This window comes from Pristis pectinata, chromosome 17 (assembly GCF_009764475.1).
Source record: "Pristis pectinata isolate sPriPec2 chromosome 17, sPriPec2.1.pri, whole genome shotgun sequence".
Lineage (NCBI taxonomy): Eukaryota > Metazoa > Chordata > Chondrichthyes > Rhinopristiformes > Pristidae > Pristis > Pristis pectinata.
Window position 1 is genome coordinate 24,175,501 of NC_067421.1, and position 20,805 is coordinate 24,196,305.

A 20,805-nucleotide genomic window follows, 5' to 3' on the forward strand; every position below is an offset into this window, starting at 1 on the left:
ACCAGAAAATCCAGGAGCATCAGGCTGTAAACATGTGATACAAGGAAGCCTTTGTTATTTATTTGACATAGCCTGCACCTTGTCTCATGAGATATAGTCGATCCTATCCCCAGTTCACTTCATTGACCATACCAACATTCAGCCCCACTGTATTACAATGAGATAAAACAGAAAATGTTGAAATCACACAGGTCACGCAGCATCTGTGAAAAGAGAAACAGTTAATCTTTCCCAGGTCGAAGACCTTTCATCTAAACTGGGAAAGAGAGAAAACTAGTTTTAAGTTGCAAAGAGGCTGCAGTAATATCTTGTCTGGACACATTGTAGACTTCTAGACTCAACAACAAATTCAAGAATTTTAGGTATCTCACTTTCTCTGTTTATATCAGAATTGGCTAATTCTGCTGAATTATCCTGGTCTTTCACTCAATATTTTCTCTCTCCATTAATATTGCCTGATCTGCTGCATATTTCCCTAACCTGTATTTCACAGCATTTACATGTTCCTTGTTTTCTGTCTCTCTTCCCTCACCAGTAAATCAGCCAAATAGTTTCATCAACAGCTTATCACATGGCCACCCTTGCCTCACCCAATCAGAGTTATTCCCTTTATTCTATCCATTCCCCATCCATCTTCTCTGCAACTTATTTTTCCTCTTTCCAGTTCTGATGAAGGGTCTTCAGTCTGAAACATTAACTCCATAGATATTGCTTGATCTGCTGAGTATTACCAGTATTTTCTATTTTTATTTCAGATTTCCATCTCATAGAGATTTTTGATATTCATTTACATTATAGTGGGTCCCAAATTATCCATATGTTGCAAGTCTCCTCCTTTCCCTCACTCCTTTAGTCAATCTGAAACATTAATTTTGTTTCAGTTTCTGCAGATGCTGCCTGATTTGGTTAGTATTTCCAGCATTTTCTGATTTTATTTTATATTTCTTAAATACTTCCCTAACAATGACAACATTAAAGCTTTTGTCTTTATCATACACAAAAGGAGTATGCTACTACAAAAATGGCTATATTCCCATTTTAAAAAATCTCCAATCTGCAAGGTTTTACCACTCAAATCAAGAGAACAACCATCTATAGATGTATCTCTGAGCCCCCAGAAGAATAAGAAATAGTGACACTGCTTATAAGTAATCCAAAGGGTTTCAACTTTACACTATGCAAAGGAGAACCCATCATCAAATAAAATGTATTCTTTGAATATGAACCAGGAACAAAAAAAAGACAAACATTGCAGAAAGTGGTGTTCACCTCAAGTCACAAGTTTCATTAAAACTATTATTGTACCTGATAATAAAGTAAGGAACAAAATCACTCCCTAGTTTGGGAATATTAGGATAATTGACAGTTTTATCATTCATTGTTTCCTAATCTGATATGACCCTTAATCATTCCTTGTAAAATAGTACATATGTTGCATAAATTAATTTATGGATCAGCATTACGTGGCCTGGAAATACTATAATTATGAAAATACAAAATTACATACTACAAGGATAATGTTTATGAATTTGTGTACTGTCTATAGCAATTAGACGCGTCTTCCTTAACAGTTTGGTTTTGTACTATGTAATTGTAAAGCTCCCATTTAGTTGTGAAGAATCCTTCAAACTAATGGGTCATTATAAAGATTTTTCAAAGTATTTATTTGTATGATGCATAAAAAGCAACCAGCAAAATTATACAACTCAATGTTGAGCTTGACAGTTCAATTACAGACATCAATACCTTTTATGTAAGCATATAATGGAAAGTGATTGGTTGTAATGTGAATAGATTATATTTCACCACATTCAGAGTAGCAGAATTCTTTCATTTTCTGTTTGTGAAGGAAATATCTGCATCTTGTGTATGTTGTTCTATAACAAGTAAGAGCACTAGCTAATGCCAGATCATTCCTGTGTGAAGCTTTCAATTAAGTGTTTGAAATGAAATCCATTCAAATTCATTATAGAAAAACAAGGCAGTAAAAATATTTTGTTTTTTGAGGAAAAAGAATGATACAGAATCACCTAACAGTGTGATAGGCAATTATTACAAATTACCTCAGTCATCCAACATTAGCATATACATTACAGCAGCTTGTTGAATATCAAAAAAACTGCAGAATATAGCATCAGGTAATGTAACATGTAAGAGTTGCCAGTTGGAAGACAAGAACTCATATCAATGATTACTATGGAACACATGACCAAAATGATAATTTCAATATATGACCTAAATAAGAATTTCAATATTTATAATAAATGTATTGAAACACTACCTGGCTCAAAAATTGACTGCAGTAAACATTAATAAAAGACTTTTATATCTTACTCAAAATCATATACTAATCATTAAAAATGACTTACCACACTAGAGGCACCCTCCCTATGTGGCAGCTGCTCCACTCCCTTCCCCCAGACTATGTGATTCACTGAACAGGAAATGGCCTCAGAGGCCACTTGGGTCCTAATGCAGGGTTTCAACCCAAAATGTCGACAATTCCTTTCCTGCCACAGATGCTGCTCGGTCTGCTGAGCTCCTCCAACAGACTGTTTGTTGCTCCACATTCCAGCATCTGCAGTCTCTTGAGTCTCCACCTCCTTCACATCCTCTTCCCAGTGGTGCAGCCATGTTCTCACTCTTAATTTTACCTTCATTATTAATTCCATTATTGTAACTTCAGCATTTCTTTTTGCACTGCTTCAGATTGTACTATAACCTTTGCACCATTTTGCTGCTTTGCGCTCATTGCTCTATTTATTGTTGTATTTATTATTGCCATGTGTGCTGTTTACTCTGTGAGTTTCATATGAGTAAGGAATTTAATTGCACCCTGCTGTATATGACAATAAACTAAGCCTTCATTGTACTTGTTATTGTCTGGAGATAACTGAAAATGTTCTGGCATCTGCTGACATCACTGCATAGGCTACTATGCCTCATCTAGGAAGCTTGATACTGTAATACATGCCTTGTGAATGTGCTCTAGGTTATCCTTGATTTGTATGATGCCTTCCCTGCCCCTTCTCCCTGAAGATTGTGGCCATATGTCTGTATGCCTCTGAGTTTGTAGATCCATGTATTGTTCTGGCATTAATTGCATCTGATCTTCAATGGAAGGTAACTTTGTTCCATGTGATTTTACTCCCGAGTTCACACTGGTTATCATTGCCACCTCTGAGGCAGGGATTCATGGCGGAGGATTGCCGAGAAGGAAAATTTCTGCTATGTGCCCATGTGCCCCTTCTATTGGAGATTGCCATTCTGCAGAGTAGTTAAAGAGTCGCAGAGTCATCAAGCATGGAAGCAGGCCCTTTGGCCCATTAAGTCACTGCCAACCATCATACAGCAACTTACACTAATTCCTGAAGGAAGGTCCTGACCCAAAACGTTGACCACCTGCTTTTCTCCACAGATGCTGCCTGGCCTGCTATGTTCCTCCCGCATCATAATGTTTTTCATCTAGATACCAGCATCTGCAGCCCTTTGTTTCTCTTACACTAATTCTAATCCCATTTTACTCTCCCAATTTTCCCATTATTTCTGTTCCCATCTCTCACTCACCTGCAAACTAGGGGCAATTTACAGTGGCCAAGTAATTTGTATTCCTTTGGGTTGTGGGAGAAAAACAGAGAACCTGGAGGAAACCCACAGGATCACAAGGAGAACATGCAAAAACCACACAAACAGCACACGTTAAATGATAAGGATCAGATGAGTGAGGACCAGTGCTAGGTGACGGATTGTACAGGGAAGTTGCACAGCATATTGAGGAGGCTTGTTGGGTGTCCCTTCGTCAGTGGTGTCCCTTTAAATCACAAACAAAGATGTAAAGTACTGTGAATGAACAACAAAAGTAATGAACGGCAGCCAAAAGGCCCAATTTACGCCATTACATTTGGAAGTGAATGACCTGCACATTAACAGGAAAACATGTGTCACATTAAGGTGGGTAGCACATGGTAGTTCCTGGGCACTATTTCCAATGTAAATGGCTGCTATTGCTTTAAATTATGTCTTAACTGGCTTTCAGGTGCTATTTGCACATAAAAATCAGGTGTGAATATGTTCTAGGTATTAATGTTTTATCAGCAACTCTGCTGACTGCTGTTCTAAGACAATTTATGATGAATAGGCAACAATTCCACTGAAATACAAAAGCAGAATGTCTTGGATATGAGAAAGATAAGTAAAAACAGAAAATGCTGGAAATGCTCAGGAGGTCAGGCAGCACCTGAGGAGAGAGAAAAACAAAGTTAACCTTTCACATTGATTATCTTTCCTAGTCATTTTCTTGTTTTCAGCTGAAATAATGGATGATGGAATTGAACATGAAGCATTTATAATTATAAATGTGTTGACAATAGTATTGTGCAATTTCCAAGTTATTTAGTGAATAAAAGAATTAATTAGAAAATAAGTTGTCATAAGACAAGAAAGTATTCAAAAATTTGTTCTATATTTTCTCATGTCAAACCTCCCACATCCAGAACAAAGAAAACATATAATTGATCAGAAGTAAGGCAATGCTAGAGCATTATTCTATTTATTAAATTTTCATAGGAGCTACTGATAAAATTGGTACCTTATGTACATTTTTTCTGTCATTCATTTGGGTCCTTTTCACCACTTAATATTCTAAGTTTTCTCAACATCCTGTGTAGGTCATTCACTTCAGAAATTTTGACTTGCAACAAATTACAAGGCCCAAGAACTATAACACATCTATAAAACTGTAATATACTGGCATAGATTGAAGCAATAAATTAATAAATATCCAAACAATTTCTGGGGTTAGTTAACAATTTTTTATATTTGAAGGTTAAAATTAAAGAAGAAATACCAATTATTTTAAACAAAAAAATACATTTCAACGTGTGAATATCAGAAAACTGCAGATGCTGAAAATCTGAAATAGAAAGAGAAGATGCTGGAAACGGTTCTGACAAAGGGAAATGTTAACTCTGTTTCTCTTTCCACATTTCATCCTGTATTTATGTCAATGGAGCTGCAGGTGTGGTCATCATCTCATCACAAGGGAATGTAGATAAATTGCGTGGAAACCCCAACATATCATATATAAAAAGCTCACTTGTGATCGCCTGCGGAAGTTGCTGTTTGAGCAATTTTGATGTATCTGTCAAATCCAAACAAACATAAGCAAAATTAATTTAACCAATTCAATATAGCTTTTCATTCCATTAATAATTCTTTCTCTTGCTTTGAGATTTTAGTTTGTGACTTTACTGAATAAAGTATGTGAATCCACCTCCAATTAAGGAAACAAACATTTTGTAGATTGCAGCCTGGATTTTAAAAGTTCTTCCCAAACCTTCTCAAAATTGAGCGGCAAAATTCTATCTTCCCTCGACAATACCTCTGTATTAAAATTCCCAAAGATTAGATTCACCCGTTTCTAATGAGTCTCCCAATTAGGTTTTTTTTATCCAGAGCTTAGAACAAAATCTGTGAAGGATTTTTGATTCATCCACTTTTCCTTTGGTTGAAGAAGAAATGATTCATGTAATTGCAATAGTATTTTGTTTTCATTTGATGAATTTTAGTTAGCATGCTGATTCTGTTACATAATGACGGTTTTACATTCCATGTGATGTAGGTGTGAAACATCTGTCATATCCTATGGCTCTGTTTACACATTTGCTTTGATTATAATGGGGGTAAATATATTGCAATATTGATGATGATAAATATCTGATTTAGATCTACGTGAAATAATGACAGCACTGTTTCTATTTGATGTGGTTGAGACTGCTCAATGTTGTCTTAAACTATTGCCACTGCAACTCATACAAAACACGTAATCTGACTCATCCTTTGCTGGGTGTTGTTTTTTTAGCTTGCTGCAACTTAAACCAAAGATTCCTGATGTCAAGGTTCTTAAGGATTTTGTTAACTTAGCTCGTAAAACACATTAAAATAAGTTACAACTAGTAACTAAATTAAACAAGTGAACTTAATAATTGTAGATTCAATTAGCTTTCATGGAGTTGAGATAAACTGAAAGTCAGAGAGGATGCAAAATTTCATATGGCCTTAAATGTACAGGATCCATATTTTCAATAATTGACCTAGGGAATCTAAGGTACTTCACAATCACAAGTACTTCCAGCAGTGGTTGCATTTTGTTTAAGACTACAACACAGTCTCAAACTCTACTAAAAGCTGAAAGTTTTCTGAGTCTAATTTTGGGGATTAGTGGAGGAAAGGATGAGAAGGGAGTTTCCCAAAATTTTTGTTATTTATTCTACAGGTTTAACCCATTGTTGGAATGACTGCAGGATGCGATGAGGCCCTGATGAGCAGTCCAGTTGAATCCCAAACTGAACATTTGGTAGTTTCATGATCACCACAACCAAAGCTTTATTTAAAATTCCAAATTATTTAAAATAATTTAAATTTCCTTTCGGCTGTGGTGGGTTTTGAACTCATATCTCTAGATTGTAAATCCAAACCTCAAGATCCCTAATGTCTGAATTATAAATCAAAACCTCTAAATTCATAAGAGACACAAGAGACAGCAGATGTTGGAATCTGGAACAAAAAAAAAGCTGTAAAAACTTAGTCATTCAGGCAGCATCTGTGGAGGCACAGGAATGATTGACGTTTCCAATCAAGACCTGATGCAGGGTCTGAACCCAAAACGTTGTCCATCCCTTTTCCACCACAGATCCTGCTTGACTCACTAGAGTTCTCCCAACAGTTTATTTTTGCTCTAAACTCCTAGTCTGATAACAACCACTGCACCACTATTCCTCATTTAAAAATTTATTGAATTAAATATCCACAACAAAAGATATTGCAACTGAACTATCTAAATCAGAATCAGATTTATTATCACTGATTTAGATGATGTGAAATTTGTTGTTTTGCAGCAGCTTTTAATTTAGGGAATTTAGGGAAAACAAGTATATAAAATCTAAATAAATGGCACCTTTGGCATTAAAGACTTCAAATTCAGAACTTCCTCCCTCTGGATTCAAGCCCAATAATGTGGAGAGAGTTTCTGCAACTTCTTCCTCGGACATACATTCACCTAGAAAGCAAGGCGATAAACAGACTCACTCGAGAACATAGAAGAGTACGGCACAGGATTAGGTCCTTTGGCCCACAATATCTGTGCCAACCATGATGCCAAATTAAACAAAACCCATCTGACTGCATTTCCATATCCCTCCATTTCTTACATGTTCATGTGCCAGTCTAAGTGCCTCTGAAACGCCACTATTGTGTCTGCTTCCACCATCATCCCTGGCAGCGCGTTCAAGGAACCTACCACACTCCATGTAAAAAAATAACCTGCCCCGCACATCTCCTTTAAACTTTATCCCCCTCACCTTAAAGCTAAGCCCTCTAGTATTTGACATTTCTACACCGGGAAAAATATTCTATCTACCCTATTTATGCCTCTCATAATTTTATAAACGTATCAGGTCTCCTTTTTGTCTCTGACACTCCAGAGAAAACAATCCAAGTTATTTCAACCTCTCCTTATGGTTAATACTCTCTAATCCAGGCAGCATCCTGGTGAACCTCTTCTGCACCCTCTCCAAAGCCTCCACATCCTTCCTATAATGGGGCAACCAGAACTACACACAATACTCCAAATGTGGCCTAACCAAAGCTTTACAGTATATAGCTGTAGCATGGTTTTCTGACTCTTATACTCAATGTCCTGACCAATAAAGGCAAGCATTCTTTACCACCCTATCTACTCGTGTTGCCATTTTCAGGGACCTTTGGAGTTGGATCCCAAGACCCTTCTGTACATTAATGCTCCTAAGGGTCCTGCCATTTACTGTATACTTTCCCCTTACATTTGACCTCCTGAAGTGCAACACCTTACATTTGCCTGGATTAAACTCCATCTGCCATTTCTCCATCCATATCTGCAACTAATCTATATCCAGCTGTCTCTTTGACAACCTTCTTCACCATCTACAACTCCACCAATTTTTGTGTCATTTGCAAACTTACTAATCAGCCCACCTACATTTTTGTCCAAGTCAATTATATAAATCATAAACAGCAAAGCTCCCAGCACTGATCCCTGTGGAACACCACTAGTCACAAACCTCCAGTCAGAATTATACACCTCTACAATGGCCCTCTGTCTTCTATGGCCAAGCCAATTTTGAATCCAATCTACCAAGTCACCATAGATCCCACACATCTTAATCTTCTGGATCAGACCACCATAAGGGACCTTGTCAAATCCTTGTAGACAACAACCACCGCCCTGCCCTCATCAATCATCTAATTCACCTCCTCTAAAAACTCAATCAAGTTTGTAAGGCATGCCCTGCCCCACACAAAGCCATGCTGATTATCCCTAATAAACTCATGCTTTTCCAAATGTGAGTAAATCCTATCCCTAAGAATCCTTTCCGACAGCTTCCCTACCACTGACGTTAGGCTCCCTGGTCTATAATTTCCTAGATAATCCCTATTGCCCTTCTTAAACAAAGGAACAACATTGACTACTCTCCAGTCCTGTGGCTAGAGAGGATACAAAGATCTTGTCAAGGCCCAAGCAATCTCCTCTTTTGCCTCTGGAATAACCTGGAATAGATCCCATCAGGCCCTGGGGACTTGTACACCATAATGTCCTTTAAGAGACCCAACACCACCTCCTTCTTGATCTCAGCAAGCCCTACATTATTACCATACCCCACACTGATCTCCATACCTTTCTCCTCAGTGAATACCGATGCAAAAGTCTTGTTTAGTACCTCGCCCACATCCTCTGGTCCAGGCATAACTTCCCTCATTTATCCTATCAAATTTTATTCTCTGGTTTGGATTTTTTTTGTCAGAAGCAAAGCAAGTCAAATGCAATTATACTGGAATGGAAATTTCTAGCTCTGCTCTTTTCACAAATATAACAGTTAAATCGAGGAAATAGGACTCCATGCACTTACTGGGTTCTTGACAATTACTATCATTGATAACTTTTAAATTATTTATGCTGGTTTTCTTAGTAGCAAGCAGTTATAACTGAGTTGAATCTACAAAACTCATAACTTAAAATATGATTGTTTACATTAAACAACTAAACAAAGACTAATAATAATTAAGTTCTGGCAAAACAGTGAATTTATATTTTTGTCTTTTTTGCATGTGCAGAGAAGAGGCTGATAAAGTTATTTCTGCTCTTTTTATGTGAAGTGTGCCCACCTGTTCCTTTCTATCAGTTCCACGTGAAACCAGCAAACTCTTCCCCCTACATCACTATGGAGAACTAAGTAATTTGCTGTATCCTTAATATGGAAGATGATGTGCACAAAGGGCAGAATCTAATGGATTACCATTAATAATCCACACAAATCATTGTTAATTCACTGGTGATAAAATATTTGGTAAGGCATTTGATTTCTTTCATACTTTCAGGACTGCGCAATTTAAAGCTGGGTTTGATGCAGTCCTCAATATCTGCAGAAGTACAGTTTCCTACCCAATAAATTATCTGGATGCCTTGCAAGGACAATATTATACTCAGCTGTGAAATGGTGCATGGTGGAATTTTCTGTGATTCTGTGAATAACCTGCCAATGCACACCTTTAAAATTTGCATGTGAACAACGGCTACTCAAATAAGATCTGAGCTTTTGTCAAGTAACTAACTGAATCTGGTCTTAAGCCCTCAGGGGAGATGGGGAGGAATTTAGAAGGAAAAGTGTGAATAATGGCATTACCATATGGGTTCACATGCTACCTTGGTACTCTACAGAATTATTTCTGTAAACATCCACATTGAAATATATTAATTCTAATTTAGAGAATATTTCAATTATTCTTTGACATTTGACTCACCTCTAGTTTGCAACAGTTGTAGTAATTCTCCTAAGGCAATTGCTTTTTCTCCATTCTCATTTTCATAACCAAGAACATCAAATGTATGCTGCAGCTCAGAAGCAGATATACCAAAAGCTGGTCGATGGTTTATATACAGTTTAATGAATTCACCTAAATCTATATCTGTTACATATTTTCCCATATCCACGTATTTACTGAACTTCACCTCATTCAGCATGTCCTCAATCTGCACATAAAAATAAAAATTATTAATATAACTTCTCTGCTGAAAACCAACCGGATCTGGTCCAAACATTAGTGGGAGCCAGGGTCTTCCATGAATTAAATATCCTGGGTAAGGGTAAATTTCATCGGTGCCTTCTTAAGGAGTGTTGAGGTCTTTTATCAACTGTTGTTGTCTATTTTAGTTCTGCTGTACTTTTTGCATAAATAATCTTAACCTGCTCTACCTGTTTTCATATTCCCAAATTCTGTTCACATGTTATAATCATCACATGCATTTTGCTGCATCCTGTCTAACCTCATTCTAGCTTTCCATTTTTCCTAAGCTCAAACATCAGAGGTCTCTCTTGAACAAACCCAAATTTCATTTTCCACTACTTCTTTGCACAAGAGTTTCACAGCCTTAACTCTACCCACATGACAACACAGAAGACTGCCTACTCTTTGATTTAGCCTTCAATATCAAGGAACTTTACACAAACACGTAATAGAATATGTAAATGCTATGAATGTGAACATATACAATGTACCTCTTTCTCTGTTGGATAGAATCCCAGTGCCCTCATCATAAATGGAATTTCCTGCAGTGGAATATGAGTTGAGACCACTCTGGTCTCCATTGTGCTGATATGCTGATAACGCAATTGTGAGTAATAGAAATAGTTCTCCATCTCCTTTATGGAACATGAAAACACAAAATATTAATTGATCAGAACCTAAAGAAAATATTAGAGATTAGTAGTAAAACCTCTAAATGTAAACACATTTTTTGATACCTATTCATCCAAAATCCTGTAGAATTGCGTTTTATTGCCCACTGATGAATAAAACTTTATATGGATCATGCATCATGATAAAACAGCAAAAATAAGGATCATTATGATAAAGGCAAAAGAGCACAATCTATTGGCATCATTTATTGTATTGCCAACACATTATGCCACATCCTAACCACGTATTTTCTTTCCCATTCATGGTGTTCCAAAAGTGCTTACATCCCCTCACTATTTTTATTAACATGGTGTTGATGTTACAATCTTCAAACTCTGTCAGTCTGTAGATGACCATTGACCCTATTGCTTTGTGGAAATGGGTGCAGGAATTTGTCCCTATGCCAAAATTCAAACTGGGCCTTAAGGTACTTTTTATGTATGGTGATTCTGCTTTTTAGATCAAAGGTTTCCACTATAGCTTTCTACATTTACTGTTCTAAAACCAAGTCCCTTAACATGAGTATGTAACATACTCTGAAACTGCAGTGTACTTTTTGTGGGGGAGGGGTGCTGGACGAGGGGATGAGAGGTGAAACACACCAATTTTGACACAGTTTCTAACTCTTAATCCTTTCCATTTCAATCAGTCTGATGTTCTGTATGCAATAAGCCTCTGAATTAATTCCAAATGGGTGGCATCAGTGAAGTAGCCCGTTTTCATGGTCATGTGCAAGTCTCTGCAAGCATTCAATGTAAAATTCATCAAATCTTTGGAAGTACCAATTAAGTTCCAAATACATTTAATGAATCATGCGAGCACTATATATCTCAAGGGTACAGCAGTATAGAACTATGTTCACAAATCTTGGTAAATCAGCACTAGATTTTTTAAACAATAAAACTAAAATAGGATCAAACCATGATTTCTAAAATTGTGTGCATGCATGTAAGCATGTGCATTAGAGTGTATGTATGTGAAGGTCTGCGTAGAGAATGAGTAATAAAATTTAAAAAAACAAGTAGTATCCAGAAAAGTTATTACCCTAAACAATTCTCCATCTCTTCCACCTTCCAATAAACCATAAAATGGTATCAAATCCTCGCCTCCAAGTGCAGTGACTGCTTCATGAGCCCTTTAAATAAATAGCAGTTTATTCTTCTGATTACTGTGACTGAATGCATTCTCTCTAAAGATAATTACTGACTTAAAAATAATATTTCTGGTGATCTTTTGCATCCTTATAGGGAAAAGAAAATTCACATGTATTACTGAGACATGCATTGAAGTATTCATATTTGTTATGTAGGGAGTTTAGCAATCACACCAAAGGAGGTGAATGTGGACAGTACTGTTGGTCCTAGATCACTTTTCCAATATTTGTGCACGATCTAACATGGGATATTAGCTAACAAACAGTAATGGAAACTATGAGTGATTGATGTGGATGAACAAAAAGACCTTGGAGTGTATGGTCATAGATCCTAAAAAGAGGCAATAATCTTAAGCGATGCTCTCCTTTATTGACCAAAACATAGAATATAAGAACAGATAAGTTTTACAATGCTAGTTAGGCCACAACTCAAGTACTGAGCATAATTCAGGAAAGATGTGATGGCACTGGAAAGGATACGGAGGAGAATAACAAGGATATTGCCAAAATGTAAAAACACCAGCATAGAGAAAAGATTGAATAACCCAGGGGTTTTGTTGGAACAAAGGAGGTTGAGGGGAAAATTAATTGAAAATAAAACTATGAGCGACCAAGGTGGAGTAAAGAGGAAGAAACTATTTCTCTCAGCAGAGGAGTCAAAAATCAGTGGTATAAACAAAGTAATCAGTAGAAAGATTAAAAGAGAGATAAAGCAAAAAAATTTCACAATTCACAAAGGATAGTTGACGCAGAAACCCATATTACATTTGAAAAGCACTTCCATATGATTTTGTAGAGCTTGGTTGTACTGGGCTATGGACCTAGTGTCAGAAGGTGGAATTAGACAGGTAATTATCTTCAACTGGTACATGCACAATTGACTAAATTTTCTATGCTTTCCATGAAGGTACATCCAAAGGCCCAGTTGTAAAATCCTCCTCACAAAAACAGAGAGATGTCCCACAGATCAGTCAAATGGTTTGACATAGTTCAGCTCACACTACAGCCAACCCAATCCAATCTAAATTCTTCCATCCTTGGACATGAACTATCTCACCACTAAACCTGGTAAAGTTCTATTGTCGAGAACAATTTTTCTTAGAAGTAATACACTAATGTACTTACACCAGATCAACTTTCCACATATGTACAGTACAATCATCTCCTCCTGCTGTGAAAATATAACGACCATCATAAGAACAGGCAATGTTGGACACCATACTTCCATGGCAGATGAGTGCACAGGATTTGTGGGGGTTTCCATCTAGTGGCAGGGTTTGTAAACCCACCTAGATAACACAAGGTAGGAAAATACAATTTCAGAGTTCATAGGTGTAAATGCTTATCTTACTAATCAGCAGATCAACACACTGGTACATCTTCTACAAGAGCTTGGGTTCTGAAAATAAATCTCTCTCTATCGTTCTCCAAAAAACTTTTAGTCCCCAAATTTCCCATGGTAATCTCCAAGTTTATTGCTATCATCTTATATAGGGGAATAAATATTGGCTTTAACAATAGTAACCACATTCCACATATGAAATAAAATAAAAGCTGTGGAATCCCTGTGAGACCAGTGTAAATGGATGCTTAAGCCTTTTATCCAAGAACTTTCACCAGAAAATCAAAGTAGACATGTCCAGTGGCTTTCTTAAAACTGTGAAATTATTAAATTATCCATATTTATCATTATCAATCAATACAAATATATTCTAGTCCAAGGGAACTAATTCAATAAGGTTTTAATTAAAAACGGTTGTTTCACATGCTATTTCAATTATTTTGATTATAACAGCCTTTCATTAGAAGGTTTATTTCCCTTTATGTTTTTAAATCAGATTCATTTTGAAATTCAGTACTTAGGAGAAGTCATTGTATGGTAACCAGGAGCGGAATTCTTGTTTGCTGTTCCCCTGTCTAGAGATTAATAGTTTGGCTGCATTGAAGATTACTCAGCACAAACAATACAAAAAAAATCTGGAATGGGATCTTCCTCATCTGTAAAGCTAACTACTTCATTTCAAATGAGTACATTTAAGCACTGAACTATCATGAGTTCATGAGGAATTATTTTCAGAAACTTGCAGTTACATACAAAAGAATATTACAAAGATTGTCCCTATAAGTGAAAACTGAGAATTGCATCACTGCATGCAGCTTTTAATGTGGATGAATGTATACCTTGTCATCTGTGATGTAGGCTAAATAACCAATGTTAGGTTCACTGCTGCTTGAGAAAGGTAGGATCTCTATCTTCCTTAGAGGAGATCCATAAATTGGACTTAATACTGTCTTCCTGTGGAGAAAGAAACAATTTGAACACTTTGCAATAAAAAAGAACTGTAAGATAGCAATACATATCAGGTGTTTATATGACAAAAATGCCATCAATTTTTAATTAACCTCATACCAAACAAGTGTGAGTTTAAATTGATTAACAAACAACTCACAAATGAAATGAAGATAAAAGTTGGCTTCTTCGAATCATGCAAGGACAAAGGAGATGAAGTCCACTTGAAATTATATATTTTGAACTATTTTCAAAACCTTTGATCTGGTGATTAAAGTACAGATATTGGCTGATATCATTATGTGTTTAAGGGTTTTTCCCTGTCCTTTTTTTCAAACCAAACAGCTTCGGTCTTGGTAGTGGGTTTAGATTTTTTTAATAATAAAATTATTCCAATATATTTGTTATTAATTAATTATTATTTTTGATTACTAATATAGGGTATTGTGATTTCAAGTATGATTTAACACAATGTATTTAGTAGTATTTTATCTTTTTGATTCATGTACTCTGTATTTTCTTGTGGAATTAATAAAAACATTGTAAAAGAAAGAAATTATATATGAATGTGCATTGCTTCCTTAAGGGGTTACCTGAAGAGCAAAACAACAGCAGTAAAATTAACACGGCAAAACAACAGATGGAAAAAAACAACATTAAGAACTTAAGAAATAGTAGCAATCGGCTACACAGCCCCTTGAGCTTCCTCCATCATTCAAAAAGGTAATGAGTCATCCTGTACTCAAATCCACTTTTCCACCCAATCCCTACAATCTTGTTTCTCAATTCAAAACTCTATCTCAGCCTTGAATATACTCAACGACTGCGGCAGTAAAGAATTCAAATATTTATGAGTCAAAACATATGCATCTTTTGCTGGCACTTTGGAAGAGAACCATCAGCAAGATCCAGTCGTCAGGACAGTGCCTTGAAAGAATTCACGTTTAAGTAAAGTCATTCTGCTATGTCTGAATAAACGGGTTTCACAAACCTGCACATTTTGGTAGTGGCGTTGTGGAGTTTTAGTTTATACTGGTTGTTGGCTGTGATAATGAAGCTCTCTTTAGTGATAGGTGGGTACCAGGTCATGCACGTAGGTATAGCACTCTGTTCTATTCTATCACTACCCAAGATCCGCAGATCATCCTCAGTACTACTAGCTAGATCATACTCTACCTGAGGAATAAAAAAAAAACAGAATTTATTAAATGAGGTCTACAACTACTACTTGTATCACTAGTAAAACTAGAAAATAATTATGGTCAGTGACAAAAACAACAAGGAACGTAAAGAAATGAATGAAATAGAATAACAACATGTACTATCAAGCAAAGAGTAAAAAACATGATAATGAATAATCAAAAACTTTGCAAACTGAATAGTTTTAGAAGAAAATGTGATGATTCAAGGATCTACAAATGATCTATCTTATTAATTATGAAATTTTAGGAAAAAATTCAGGATGAGATGAACTCGGAAAAGTTTTATTGAAGTCAGAAGAATCCAGATGCGTGTCCACTACTGAATGAGCCAATATTGGAAACATATCAACATCCTTACCATTTTTAAAAAGATGAAACAATTGCAAGGATTTCTTGTTCTTTTCTGTTTATTTTTATACTTTAAATAGTGTAAAAGCTAATTTCACCAAATGGGGACCAGACTATGAATCCAGCAGCACAATTGCATATTTCTTACTTGGCTTATGACTTGCTAACCAACAAGAGAATTATTCACAGCCAAATCATATTTACTGTTTTATTGCACACTTAGCATTTCCTTTATCATTCCAGATTATATCTAAAAGCATGTTTTTTGTTTACTAAAGAAAGAATCTACCCAAGATCAAACATTAAATATTCACTTACCAGTACCCTGTCCTCTCCAAGAGACAATAGTCTGGGTTGGTTACTATCCAAATATATCCCAAACATGAGAGATTTAATTGGTTTAAAGTGCGAATTTTGCCTTCCTAAATACATCCAAGACTTCTTGAGGAAATAAAACACTGTCACTGTGGTTTTACTATCCTGCAACAAAAAGAACACATTAATGACAGAACCATTGAATTATCCAAGATTTTTTTATTTATCTGGAATTAACTGGTCATTGGACAAAATAAATTATTAGACAATTTACAGTATCTGGAAATATTTGAATGTAGCAATATTGGAAATAGGAACTTATATGTTAATATTGTAACCAGGTAAAACTACCAATAATCATCTCAATAAAGCCTTTTATTAAATGGTTAACCATATAAAACCATAACTTCACGCAACTGGTTATCTTACTTCCATCATCTAGTCTGTGCAACAACTACAACTTTACTGTTCCCCAGCAAATTTTCCCTCTGAATATTTTCAATTAGTAAATTAGATCTGCTCTTCTCAAATATTTTAATTACAAGAAAGGTGGCGTAAATTTCCACTATATTGTCAGATTGTGGTATGTCAGCATGGTAGATACGGAGTTGATGCATTACACTCTCCTGACAGGTGGGACACAATTCCAAAAGTGCGAGTGGCCTCAGTACTTTATTGAATTGGCTTTTCTTCATGTGTAAATTTACATGGACTATTCTAAATTTAGTGCATTTTAATTGAGCCCAGCCCTTGCTGTTACAAAACATTCACACGAGCACTTTTCAGTGTGTGAGAATTTAGAACACATTTACAGAGGGGAGAGGCCTTTGAAATATTACATCTGCCTGTTTCTTTATCAAGATGCTTGAAAAAGCAAAAGAAAATTAAATAGTCTAAAATATTTTAATTGTATAAAGCCTATTTTATATTTGTCATGGTCAATAAATTTAGACTGTTTTTGCATCCACTGCCTCAATGCATTTTTTAAAACTCACAACTGTTGCTAGGTAACTTGAGTCATGCGAGAAGGAAATGTCAGTAATAGCATCTTTGGCATAGTGGAAAGGTTCCGAGCATTCATCGTTCAGGGAAAGCGCATCAAGGATGTGAACACATCCATCAGTAAGTCCAACTCCCAACAGTGAACCTAAGGAAAAGTATTTTGTCAATAAAAAAGTTTGGAATGAAATTACTTAAAGTTTCTTTCTCATTCAAATATTCATTTATTTTTAAAGTCAGTGGAAAAGGAAATAGAGTACAGTGTAAAACCATTTAACAATTTACAATTGACATGGATGCCTGTAGAAAGCAGAGGGTTGTGGTGGAGGGAGTGCATTCAGATTGGAGGGCTGTGACTAGTGGTGTCCCACAAGGATCGGTTCTGGGACCTCTACTTTTCGTGATATTTATTAATGACTTGGATGAGGGGGTGGAGGGGTGGGTTAGCAAGTTTGCAGATGACACAAAGGTCGGTGGTGTTGTGGATAGTGTGGAGGGCTGTCGAAGCTTACAGAGGGATATTGATAGGATGCAGACCTGGGCTGACAAGTGGTAGATGGAGTTCAATCTGGAGAAGTGTGAGGTGGTACACTTTGGAAGGACAAACTCCAAGGTGGAGAACAAGGTTAATGGCAAGATTCTGGGGAGTGTGGAGGAGCAGAGGGATCTGGGGGTTCATATCCACAGATCACTGAAAGTTGCCTCATAGGTGGATAGGGTAGTTAAGAAAGCTTATGGGATGCTAGCTTTCGTAAATCGTGGGATTGAGTTTTAGAGTCGCGAGGTAATGATGCAGCTCTACGAAACTCTGGTGAGACCACACTTGGAGTACTGTGTCCAGTTCTGGTCGCCTCATTATAGGAAGGATGTGGAAGCGTTGGAAAGGGTGCAGAGGAGATTTACCAAGATGCTGCCTGGATTGGAGAGTATGGATTATGAGGAGAGACTAAGGGAGCTAGGGCTTTACTCATTGGAGAGAAGGAGGATGAGGGGAGACATGATAGAGGTATACAAAATATTAAGAGGAATAGATAGAGTAGACAGCCAGCACCTCTTTCCCTGGGCACCAATGCTCAGTACAAGAGGGCATGGCTTTAAGGTAATGGGTGGGAAGTTCAAGGGAGATATCAGAGGGAGGTTTTTCACCCAGAGAGTGGTTGGTGCATGGAATGTGCTGCCTGGGGTGGTGATGGAGGCTGATACGTTGGTCAAGTTCAAGAGATTGTTAGATAAGCATATGGAGGAATTTAAAATAGGGGGATATGTGGGAGGAAGGGGTTAGATAGTCTTAGGCGTGGTTTAAAGGTCGTCACAACACGGTGGGCCGAAGGGCCTGTATTGTTCTATGGTTCTACGTAAGCCATGTGCAACGCCATTAGACAAATCTTGCTGGAACGAGTCTGCTGCTCACAGTCACCTCATGCCCAAACTTATCTGGTGCAAATGCTGAGGGCCGAGCTTGTGGTCAGAAGCATCCTGAATGCCAGCAACATGGCCTGAAAGAGAGCAGGATCTCCAACAACACACTGACCCTGAAGCTCCCTTGACAGCTTTGACATTTGAGAAAACCTTCTCAATTTAAATATTTAGAAAATAGAACATAAAACAGTAGAACACAGGAACAGGCCCTTCAGCCCACAATGTCTGTGCCAACCATGATGCCAATTTAAACTGTAATTCTGCTTACAAGTGGTCTATATTCCTCAATTCCCCACCTGTTTATGTGCCTATCTAATCCCCTTTACTCTCCACTGTGCAGCGCTACAATCCTATTGAAATTAATCTTTATCAGATTTAACTTGGCACAAGATCCAAAAATGGATTCCCCCAATGTAAATTCTGGGCATCTCAGCAAGATTGAGTTCTTCTGCTGAACCCCACAGAACCAGCTGCATTTACCAGCAAACTCCAGGCCAGTGATTTGAGGGCCTGAATACTACACTGTTCTTTAACATCCAGGACCTAGATACAAATATAACTCAGGCTGATGTATTCGCTAACTGGCGAGTTCAATCCACTACTTAATAAACATGAATCACAACATTAATTTGCCCCTAATTCAAGATCAATTAGCACTCAATTAGGAGTCTCACGGACAGTGGCTAGCAGATAGGAAACATTGAAAAATACCACATTCGTGTACAGAGGCTCCTCGTTTGGACGGTATTGTGGAAGCATTGCTTTTATTCCTATAGCTGACATCAAAGAGCTTGGTGCTGACTATGAATGTCTGAAATACTAAAAATTAAAATATCTTAAAATGACCGTTCGTACCTGTTTTATTATAGGTCACACACTGAATATAACTCCCAGTTCCAAAGAGCCTGCTGCAAATAGGTTTCTTCTTCTCATAGTCCCAGACCTTCAAAAGTCCACAATAGCTTCCCATACAGATGAGCGGCTGAGAGGGATGACATGCTATGGCATGTAATGCTGCACTGTGCTCCTGCAATAACATTTCAAGTTTGCACCCATCTCCAGTTACATGAGCCACTGTAGCATCAACTGTAGCTACAACAAAGTTTCTATAAGGAATAAATAGACAAAAAATAAAAACATACTTTTAATACTTCTGTAATAAGTGAAAATTTGCCTTTTATATGTAAACAACTTGTTATGCCTTGAGGAGATCAAAATTTTGGAAACCTCTTTAGTTTAAACCTGCTGAAGCAATGCCTATCTCCCAGTTTACATGATTAATCTTGGAACACAAGGAAATAGTAATAAAAGCTGCCTGTGGAAACCTCAACAGTTGAAAGGGGCAAGACAGGTTGAGAAAAATCGATAAAAAAGCATACATGTTCCTGTATTTTTATAAACAGAGGTATAGAGTACAAGGAAGTCATAATGGACCTTCATAAAACACTGGTTTAGCTACCACTGTAATAAAGGGATTACTCAATTTACAAGCATTCAATTTACAAATTTTCACTATAATGTCATTGACTCTTTCGTGTGTGTGCTCTCAATTTAGAAAACTATTTTTCACCGTAATGAATAGTTTACTACTCTCCATGCATAAAAATACATTGTACCAAAATTCCCATAATGTCTTTTGCCTGGCATTTTTGATTTACGAATTTTTGCTTTGGGAAACATTTTCAAAACTTTTGTAACTCAAGGAATCCTAGCATTTGGTTCTGGTAAATGTGAAAGGCTTTGAGAAGTCAGAGCGCTCAAAAGAGATAATTACACGTAAAGGCATTTTCTCCTATCCTGGAATGGTTAGATTTTTTTCATTTCAAAATGAATATATTAGTTTTAAATAATACTTCTTGTAATTGTTCATTCATTCTCAGCATCAGTTGTTTTTTTTAAATTTTGTTATAAAATTGTGTTGTTTGTATGAAAATATACAGTACAAAGAAAATAATGACAGAATATGGTAGATCTGATCGGAAGTCTGTGACAAGTGGTTAACCACAGGGATCAGTGCTGGGATCTTTGCTGCTTGTGATATATATTAATGACTTGGATGAGAACGCAGGGGAATGACTAGTAAATTTGCGACTGCCACAAAAACTGGTATAATTGCAGACCATGAGGAAGGTTATGTAAGGATACAGCAGGATATAGATCAGTTGGAAAGTTGTGTGGAGCATTGGGTAAGGGAATGTCATTTTAACAAATGCAAGGTGATGCATTTTGGGACAAATACAGTAAATGATGGGTTACAAAAGAATGTTGATGAAGAGAGGGACCTTGACATTCAAGTCCACAGTCGCCTG

At 36.8% G+C, this 20,805-nt stretch overlaps 1 protein-coding gene across 1 annotated transcript in view; it reads right to left on the reverse strand.

The window, feature by feature from the left end:
* Window positions 1–4,997: 4,997 nt before the first annotated feature.
* cfap251 (cilia and flagella associated protein 251) overlaps window positions 4,998–20,805 on the reverse strand; it is a 35,415-nt gene continuing 19,607 nt past the window's right edge. Inside the window, exons 10-20 of the mRNA XM_052032513.1 lie at window positions 19,352–19,602; window positions 17,074–17,225; window positions 16,082–16,243; window positions 15,205–15,389; window positions 14,105–14,219; window positions 13,049–13,212; window positions 11,815–11,905; window positions 10,590–10,733; window positions 9,835–10,063; window positions 6,956–7,057; window positions 4,998–5,140 (exon numbers count right to left, since the gene is read on the reverse strand). Coding sequence (XP_051888473.1) covers window positions 4,998–5,140; window positions 6,956–7,057; window positions 9,835–10,063; window positions 10,590–10,733; window positions 11,815–11,905; window positions 13,049–13,212; window positions 14,105–14,219; window positions 15,205–15,389; window positions 16,082–16,243; window positions 17,074–17,225; window positions 19,352–19,602 — 1,738 coding nt within the window. The remainder of the gene's footprint in view (window positions 5,141–6,955; window positions 7,058–9,834; window positions 10,064–10,589; window positions 10,734–11,814; window positions 11,906–13,048; window positions 13,213–14,104; window positions 14,220–15,204; window positions 15,390–16,081; window positions 16,244–17,073; window positions 17,226–19,351; window positions 19,603–20,805) is intronic.